This window comes from Coptis chinensis, chromosome 6 (genome assembly GCF_015680905.1).
Source record: "Coptis chinensis isolate HL-2020 chromosome 6, ASM1568090v1, whole genome shotgun sequence".
In the NCBI taxonomy this organism is placed as follows: domain Eukaryota; kingdom Viridiplantae; phylum Streptophyta; class Magnoliopsida; order Ranunculales; family Ranunculaceae; genus Coptis; species Coptis chinensis.
Window position 1 is genome coordinate 22,368,494 of NC_141461.1, and position 9,806 is coordinate 22,378,299.

Below are 9,806 nucleotides of genomic sequence, written 5' to 3' on the forward strand. Positions count from 1 at the left end.
CAATTAGAAAAACAACAACTACAAAGTCTACCCCAGTCAAAAGAAAACAGAGGAGGAAAACACAGAAGAGAAGTTATAAATCTAATCGTCTTAGTAGAATGAAACGTTTTGGTAAATACTTTTCTTCTTATGTATTCAATTTATTGTTCTTATAGCATCAAATACTTTATTAAATGACATATTATTATTTTTTAAACAATATCTATGCCCGGAACAAGTGAAGAAGAAGCTAAAATAAATAGAGCTAAATAAAAAGAGATGCTGAATTTGAAGAGCATTGGAAACGATAATTACATTGACGATGAAAGTGATGATGATTACTTATCACAAATGAGTGGATCAGATTCTAACATTGAAGTGGACAATGAAACTGAAGTTTCCATTTCACGTGGAATAGATGTCTCACATAAAAGTAATTTTCTTACAGCAATGTTTAATATTCTTATTATAATTAAATTCTTTAATTTGAATTAACTTTTTGCCTTGCAGGAAGTTGTTTTGAGCCTTTGGATTTTGGATGTCCAACATCCATATGTTCTCACTGTGGAGCTATTTATGCGCAATTTAAGAAAGGAATGATAGGAGCAAAAAACCTATTAATCCTAAATTCTCCATATGTTGTCAGAATGGAAAGGTTCAATTGCCTCTTCTAAAAGATACTCCAAATTTTTTGAAGAATCTTTTGGATTGCAATGGAGGGTCAAAATCGTTAAATTACATGGAAAACATCGGCATTTACAACTCAATGTTGGCGTTCACATCTACTGGTGGACAAGTTCAGAGCTCAGTTAATGATGGAAAAGCACCCTTTGTTTATAAAAGAAAAGGGCAAAATCACCATAAAATTGGAACATTGCTTCCAGCTGAAGGAGTACGTCCAAGGTTTGCACAGTTGTACATACATGATACTGAAAATGAAGTTACCCACAGGTTGAACTCTCTTAGTAAGAAAATTGTTAAGAGGAATCCAAAATATGCTTTAGATTCTAGCATTGTTCAAGGATTGATAAATATGTTGAATGTTACCAACGAACTCACCAAGACTTATAGAATGGCAAGGGATAGATTTAAAGAATGTCATGTGGCCGACGTCAGCATACAATTGATTAATAGAAGACAAAAAGATGGAAGACTTTATAATTTTCCATCATTAAAAGAGATAGCTGGTCTAATCGTGGGAATGATGATGAATTTAACGAGCACATAGATGTTATTCTGGACAAGAAAGGATTTGGCTTGAAGAGAATCAACGAATTGCTACCAAGTTTCATGGCAATGCAGTATCCACTTTTGTTCCCCCATGCTAATGATGGATACAGACTTGACATTCCATATAGAAACAATGCAGTAGTTGGAAAAAGAAAAAATATTAGTATGAGAGAATACTATGCTTTTAGATTACAACTCAGACGCAATGAAGGCCAGACTATAGTTCGTGGGAAAAAATTGAGACAGCAACTTTGTGTAAATGCTTACATAGCTGTTGAACAAAATAGAATGGATTGGGTTTGAAATAATCAACAAACAATTCGGGTAGAATTATATCAAGGATTAGTAGATGCAGTTGTTGCTGGTGACATGAGGCCTGGTACTGTAGGCAAACGGTTGGTTCTTCCTTCATCTTTCACAGGTAGTCCGCGGTACATGGGACAGAACTATCAAGATGCCATTGCAATATGCAGGCACACAGGTTCCTCAGATCTCTTCATTACTTTTACATGCAACCCTAAATGGCCAGAAATCTAGAAATGTATTGACATGATAGCTCCTGGTTATAAACCAGAAGACTTTCCTGATATTGTTACAAGAGTTTTTGAGATGAAATTGCACGAACTGATGACTGATTTACAAAAGCGCAAGAAATTTGGGAAGGCTTGGGCAGGTAACCTATATACTATACTATTTTAAATAATTTAAAAAGTCATACTATTTTATGAAAATTTTAATAAATATGGGTTTTGTTAATGTTTTGCAGCATTATACACTATTGAATTCCAAAAGAGAGGTTTACCACACGCTCACATTTTACTTTTTCTGGACAACGCTTCGAAGCCTACTACTCCTTCACTAATCAACAAGCTCATATCAACAGAGTTACCTGACCCAATTGGTGACAAAATTGCCTATGATTCAGTGCTAGAATTCATGATACATGGGCTATGTGGAATAGAAAACTTAGATTCCCTTGCATGAATGAGAAAAAGTGTACTAAGTTCTATCCAAGACCGTTTAGTGAAGAAACAACTATTGACGACAATGACTTCACAGTTTATAGGAGGCGGAATAACAATCGAAAGGGAATGAAGAAGAATATAGAAGTTGATAACAGATGGGTTGTTCCACACAATGTTGATTTGATAGTTAAGTACCAAGCTCATATTAATGTGGAACACTGCAACAAGGGAAGATCAATCAAATACCTTTTCAAATACATTAACAAGGGAAGGGACAGGGCTACTGCAATTATTGTTGAAAACATGGTTACAGACAAAGATAGTACTCATCAAATAGTAAAGGACGTTGATGAAGTTGCAAATTTCTTAGACTGCTGATTCTTATCTGCTTCTGAAGCGGTTTGGAGACTATTGAAATTTGATATTCAGTACAAAAGACCAGGCATTGAAAGGTTATACCATTCCATCTTGAAGGTGAGTGATAGAAATGCTCTCTTTATACACGTTTATTCATTTCAGTTACTTATTTTCTTAAGTCTGAGGTCCACAGTCCAAAGTCCGAAGTCCAAAGACCCAAGTCCAAAGTCCAAAGTCCAAAGTCCAAAGTCCAACGTCCGTATAGTCGTACGTTTTAGTCAAGTTACCTTACTCACGTGGGTTTGGTAAGATAGGTCGAGTAAGGGATCGTCCAAACCTTAGGGCTCGGATAGGTTCACAACTGGAATTACAACTTTTGGTGAGTAGGATTTTTAGGTTTTTTAATTGGTTTAATCAATTTTACGGTAATGCAATTAATGTAAATTACTATGGTGATTTTTATGTAGGTAAACAAAGATGGAGAAACAGGGAGAGAGTTAATCATGCTCATGCAAGAATCATTTTTCAACAGTCTTTATTACCACATCACTACATCTCTAATTCATCTCGTGTTTGAGACGACGTCGAGTATTGATCCCTAGCACATGCCCGCATCTCTAGGTCGCATTGCACTAGCATAAGAAGTTTAATTAATAACTCATCTCTGGTATATCATTTCAGCTCCTAGCTCGATTTCACATCAGCTGGATGAATTGGAGAGCTGTTTGACACCAGAGAGTCACGCGCGAGACATTTTGGGTCGCGTGCGAGACTGTTCTGGAGCATCAGCAATCCAACTTTGTACAGTCTCAGTCATTTTGGGACCAGATGTCAAATATAAGCCTAATTCCTAAGTAGTGATTCTAGAATATTAAAGAGTCAATCCCGATTTTTACACGAGCAGCAAAGATAACCCTCCCCACGGGGGGGATTAGCTCATGGTCATAGAAGGAATAATAAAACTTCTTTGTATACATCAAGTAAATAAATGCAGAGGACATGAATTAAACTAGAAAAGAAATGGTGTTATTAAGGATAAAATAACTTACGATATTTAAAATTTTCTTTGGAATGGAAATGATGAATGTAAATCTTGAAGAAATAAACTAACTAGGCGGAAGCTAAAGCATGAAAATGCTGAAGGGGAAATAATGAAGGCGACCCCCTCATATATATATAGGTTGGATGGCTTGTGAACCCTTTCATTGAGTTTTGTTTGTTAGCTAATTGATTTGTTCAAAACTTTGAGAATCAAAGTTTTGTTTTGATCTGTTTAGCTTTTTGTCTTTTTGCTTTTTAAGTTTTTGTTTTGTAGCTCATTTCAATTCAAACCACCTGGTTTGAATTGGTACGTGTCTTCTCTATTGCCAGGTGATAAGAGCCCAAAAATGTAGTTTTAACCCCTTAACAATCGTACTTTTAGACCAATTATGTGAATAATAAGTAAGAGTTAATATTGATTACGTGTTTTTATGCATTTCAGGCTTCAAAGTCCATTATGTGCAGAAATGTGCCACTTTAGTGAGATAAAGGAGCAAAGGTCGGTTGCTAAGGAGTTCTGTGATTAAAGGCCAATTTTCAAGAAGACAAAGCCTTTGTAAAGCCCGTTAAAAGCTGAAAAGTCAAAGTCCACGCGGGCGTAAACAAGGCACAAAGTCGTGAGAACTTAGAAGACCATATCTTTGGACTCACACCTCGGAATTGGGCCTACCTTATGTCAAAACGACCGGCTTGGAAAGAGCTTTACAATAGTCCAAGACTTGGCCCAATCAGAGGAGCAGAAGTGGACAAAACATCTGTCAAAGCCAACTGCAGCTGAAGAGCCCATTTTGGACTAAAGAAATTGGGTTTTGGGCCCGATTTTCCGGCCCAAAACATGGCTCCAAGCCCATGCACGATTTTTGGATCTGAAAGTATAAAAACAAAAGCTTGACTCTTTGTTAATGGCAGTTAGGTTAGGAAGCTAATGTTAATGGAGTTTAGGGTTAGAAAAAGATAGATCTAGATCTAGTTTTTTTTTACATTCATTCAATTAGTTAGTTTAGAATCATATTTAGTTTTTAGAATAAAGTATTAGTTCTTCATTTCAATTTAGATTATTGTTTAAATTCTTATTTAGATTTAGTTGTCTTAAATTCATAATTAGTTATTCACAATCTTAGTTCTAAATTAGTTTTAATTTCAGTTTAATTTAATTATGTCTTATTGTTATTATTGTTCTTGTGTTGGGAATGGTAGTATAGAAATTTCACAATCAAATCATTACTCTCACCATTGTTCCTTTTGGGTTTGATTAGTTGAATTTGTTTAAGTCTTGAGAGTTAAGATTGGACGAATCCTTATTCATTATATTGCATGATTATGTTTTGAGAGTAAGAAGAATTGATTTAAACGTAAGAACGGTAGGATTACGTATTAGTGTTGTTAACATTAATATTTAGGATTCTACTATTTTTACGGTTATCAAATGGCGCCGCTGCCATCTTAATCTCGTTCTAGACAAGAATTCAATTGCTTGAATCCAAGGGGCAATCCCCCATTCTCTACCCACCCACCCTTTTAATTTTTCATTCTTATTTCTTGAATTTTCGGAATTGTTCATTGTTTTAGGCATAGGGGTTGCGGATTCAAAGAGAAAAACACTGCGGTGAAGGTATTTCTAAATTTTCAAAAATTCTGAAAATTTTCAGACATAATATTTAATGTGTTGTTGATTTACTGGAATATTTTCAGATTTTTCAAAGTTGGTTTATCTTGTGAAAAAATACGATCTTTACAGTGCTGCATTTCAGTTTTCACACTGTATGTTCTTGAAAAATAGACGAGTAAGGTTACTTAGGGAGTTCTAAAAATTCTATAATTTTTACAGGAGTATCTATCCTAAGTCAGGAGTTTGTTGTAAAAATTTGACGAGTTTTTGACTTGTTTTGACCTCCTAAATAGTAGAGTCTTTCCATTGTGTTTCTGCAGAGGTTGTAGAACTCTAATTCCTCTAAAATTTTTACAGAAACAAGTAGGATCTGTCAGGAGTCTCCAGTAAAAATTTGGCAATTTTTGGGTTTGTTTTGATGGGTTAACCATTCAGTTGTTTGTATTTTGTCCGAAAACTATTTTGTAAACTTTGCAGGGTAGTAGAGGGACTTTCATAGCTTCGATTGATCTGAAATTTTACAGGCTACTTGATAGATGTCTTAGAAAATTACTGTAAAAATTTCAAATTTTTTGGAGTAAGATAAAAGGCCTAAAACTAGAAAACCCTGAAGCGCAACCCGTGCCCAAACCGAGCGCGACCGCGCCTAAAACACTGGACATTCGAAAGGCGGCGACCCAACTGGACATTCAAAACCTGGACATTGAAAACCTTTGAGCGTGACCCGCGCCCTAGGCAAGCGCACCTGTGCTCAAAACACTGGAAGTTGAGCGCGACCCGCACCAAACCGAGCGTGACCCGCACTCAAACACTGGAACTCGAATTTGCACTGAGCGCACCTGCGCCCAAGTGAAGCGCACCCGTGCCCTCGAAGGAAAATTCAGCGTGAACAGCCCAATTTTCACAGGTTAGTTCAAATTTCTATTTCTACAAGTTATTCAGTGTTTCTAACTTGTTAAATACACTAAGATTGCGTATACAAGACTATTTATTCAAACGCGTAGTAAGGAGGCATTCAGTACTCCTTCTTCCACTCCTCGCCTCTTACGCGAGGAGGAGTTTTAATTCTAGTATAATCGGGCTTATTTTTAGAAAAATAAATACAACACGCCTATCTAGAATTTCACACACTACACTTGCATCAATGGCTAAAGAACAAGAGACTCCTCTCTCGATTTTTATAAAGCCCTAAACGATGGCCCTAAGTCGGTGCATCGTTCTTGTAGACCCTAGTGGGGATTTTGAATCCCCTAATATATTTAACTTGTTACCCGGTTTTTCATGGTTTAGACCACGAGAAGCTTTTACCAAGCACATCGCGTAGGATAGACCAAGTTCTCACTACATTCCATCATCCTAAGCGTAAGTTCGGATCAAGTTAAACTTAGGGTGTTTCCTTTCACCCTGGCCGACAAAAGGCGTCTTGGTTAACTGCCCAAACGCCAAAACTTTGTGGACTCATGGGCTCAACTTGTTCAATTATTCATGGAACAATTTTACCCACCACTAAAGACAGATGAAATGCTTCACAAGATTCATTTCTTCAGCCAGAATCCTCATGAATCCTTTTCAGAGGTCTGGAATCGTTTCACTAATCTTCTCATTGAATGCCCGCATCATAATCTTGCGAAAGACACGCTTGTTCGTGCTTTCTTTAAGGGCTTTCACATTATCATAAGGAGGTTCTAGATATCATGGAGGGGTAGTTTTCTTAGTAAAGGAGCCTTGGAGGCTTATAAATTCTTAGAAGATCAATCTAAGAAGAACAACAATTGGGGAGGTAACGATTCCTCTCGCTCCTCTCCTTCTTCTCTTGAGGTTAAACATGATCCCGAGCTTAAAACTCTTATCGATGCCCTCACTAAAAAGGTAGATGCCATCTCTATTCAACAACAACCTACTCCAGTCATGAACATTAACTCTACTCGTTGTAATGTCTGTCGTAGTCTTGAGCATTCCGACTTCTATTGTCCTCTTGTCTATACACAAACACCACCACAACCATCACACTTCAACCAGTTAACTCAACATCAAGGACAAGGGAACTTAGGTGACTAGAATAGAGGTTTAGTACCCATAACCCAGAACTATCAACATCAAGACATGAACGCTTAACAAGCTTTAATTCCAATACAACCATCTATAGACAAAGTAGTAGTGACCTTGTTGGAGAAACAAAATCAAATTATGCAACAAAACTCCAACTTGATGAAAGATCAATATGATCAAAACTCTAATATGATGAAACAAACGATGCAAATGATGTAGTCTTTGTGCCAAAAGGTTATTGACATGTCTTCTAACCAAAATAATAACCAAACCGGCGTGTTTCCAAGTCAAGCAAGTGCCTAATCCTAAGTCAACAAACACCGCTTTGAAAAAAAAGCGATTTTTTCTTGTAATGGTAATATAAACCAAGGGGACCTACTGGTGAGTTACTACCCTTCGTTCGAGGCGCAGTAGTTGATAACCAAGTGACTATGCCTAAAGATTACCCCATAAACTAAAAATGATACCATACCAAATACTATAATAGAAACTGAAGACCCTACATTTGTAGAAGTACCCGGTTAAACCATAACCAAAAGGGAAAACATTACAAGACCCAATAATAGAAAGTGAAGACCCTACACCTGTAGAGGTTCCAATATGGACACCTAGATGGAAAACGGATAGAGATAAATCAAAGACTAATAAAACTTTTATCCCTTCTGCTAAAAATAGCGATAAAGCACCATATCCCCAAAGACTAGTTGTGTTTAAAAAGGATGAGAATTTTGATGAGATTAGGGAAGTGTTTAAAAATTTGACTATAAACCTACCTTTTCTAGAAGCTATAAAAAGTCTACCTGAACACGCTAAGTTTCTAAAAGAGTTGTGCACCAAGAAGAGGAAAACCAACATACCCCATGAAGCGTTCTTAACTGAACAATATCCCTCTTTATCTGAACATAACGGAATTGTTAAGTACAAGGACCCGGTCGCCCCTATCTTGTACAATGCACCTTAGGTGATACCTTCATAACAACTGCTTTATTAGACACGGGAGTGTTAACTTACTCCCTTTTTATTTATATAAACAACTAGGTCTAACAAAACTTCAACCAACCAAAATGACTTTGCAGTTAGCCGATCGTTCTATTAAGTATCCCAAGGGTGTAGTTGAAAATATTCTCGTTAAAGTTCAGGATTTTTACTATCCAGCCGACTTTTGTTATTCTTGACACGAAGTTGCTCATGATTCCATTCCCATCATCTTAGGGCATCCTTTCTTGGCAACCGCCAATGCCCAAATCAATTGTCGGGATGGCTCAATGACTCTTTCTTTTGGAAATCTTTCTGTAGAAGTTAACATGTTTAGACAAAAACAGGGACAACTAGGTTTGCCTGTAGAAGGGGAAGTGAAGTCCATTGAGAGTTTTGTACGACATTAGTCGCGGATGACACTTTAGTCCCCACACTAGTAGATACCCCTCTTATGGAAGAAGACAAGGATCACAATTTCTACTCCCTAGGCGTAGATAACATCAAGGAGGATTTCCTTCGACTTTTGCAACCCTTCTTTTTCGCCTCATGAAGTTCTCTCTTATTAACATCCATTCATCTCTTGACGCCATGGCGGAAGAAGAATTTTTAAGCCCTCTATCCCAGTGATTCTTCTTACCCACCTATTGAGGAATGTCTTGCATATCTCAAGGCCTTTGATGATATAGACCTAAGAACACTAGTTGAACACCATTCACCCACCTCACATCCTCATGTCACTCATTCACCTTCCATCACGAATGTTCCTCGCCCTCTACCTTTTCAAAGAACCATTGAGTTTGTACTTGACCTTGGCGTTTCTCCTATGCTTCATAACTATCTAAAACCAACTGGTGAAGAAGTAACACCCAAGGACAAGCCACTTGACACTTTTTCATTTTTTCCATTTTTTCCTTCTCAAAATTATCCACATCCTACGTATCTTCCACAACCATCAATTTTCTCATGTTCATTTACTTGGCATCCCCTTCGTAGGAGGACAAAGAAGAAACTGTATGCTCCATTAGGTTTTAGATCTATAAGGCTTTGCTCTCATTCCACTAAGCTACGTCATAAGAAATCTTGGTGCTTAATTCTGTTTGATGGTGCATCCCATGTTAATTATTTGTGGAAAGACCCACAACTTTTTCGATTGTTGATATATGGTAAACTGCATTTTAATACATATATATTAGATAACGCGTCGAAAGTATCGACTATAAAAGACTCATTTTATTCTTCGGTGTACTCCATTCCAATCTTATGTTATGGGAGTGCACCATTAAGGCAACCGGACCCTCCTTTTGGAGTGAGTAGTTGTAAGTGTCGGATTCTTAGTCTACGTTTCATGTGACTCACGCATTTATCTCTTGCACTTTTTCTCGTGGATTAAGTAGTGCTTCTCTATGGAGTGAGTTTCATTTTTATTTCTTTATCATAATTTTGTTTTGTTTTTCTAAAAATCAAACATATAAAAACTAAATAAAATAAAAACATAAACATATATTAGTAAGTCTAGGGAATCTGACTTTAAAAGACCCAAGTTTTCGTACAATACCAACTTTCTGGAGTATAGGCCAAACAAAATTTTCAAACTTAAA

At 36.8% G+C, this 9,806-nt stretch overlaps 1 protein-coding gene across 1 annotated transcript; it reads left to right on the plus strand.

Moving 5' to 3' along the window:
• The first annotated feature begins 2,189 nt into the window (after positions 1–2,189).
• Positions 2,190–2,552, plus strand: LOC147492120 (uncharacterized). The gene has a single exon (XM_086567409.1). It carries the CDS (start codon positions 2,190–2,192, stop codon positions 2,550–2,552), a length of 363 nt encoding a protein of 120 aa, XP_086423535.1.
• The last annotated feature ends 7,254 nt before the right edge of the window (positions 2,553–9,806 follow it).

Bases quoted from the DNA above. Each gene is read 5' to 3' on its own strand.
- LOC147492120 (XM_086567409.1), top strand. From the start codon at position 2,190: ATGAATGAGAAAAAGTGTACTAAGTTCTATCCAAGACCGTTTAGTGAA.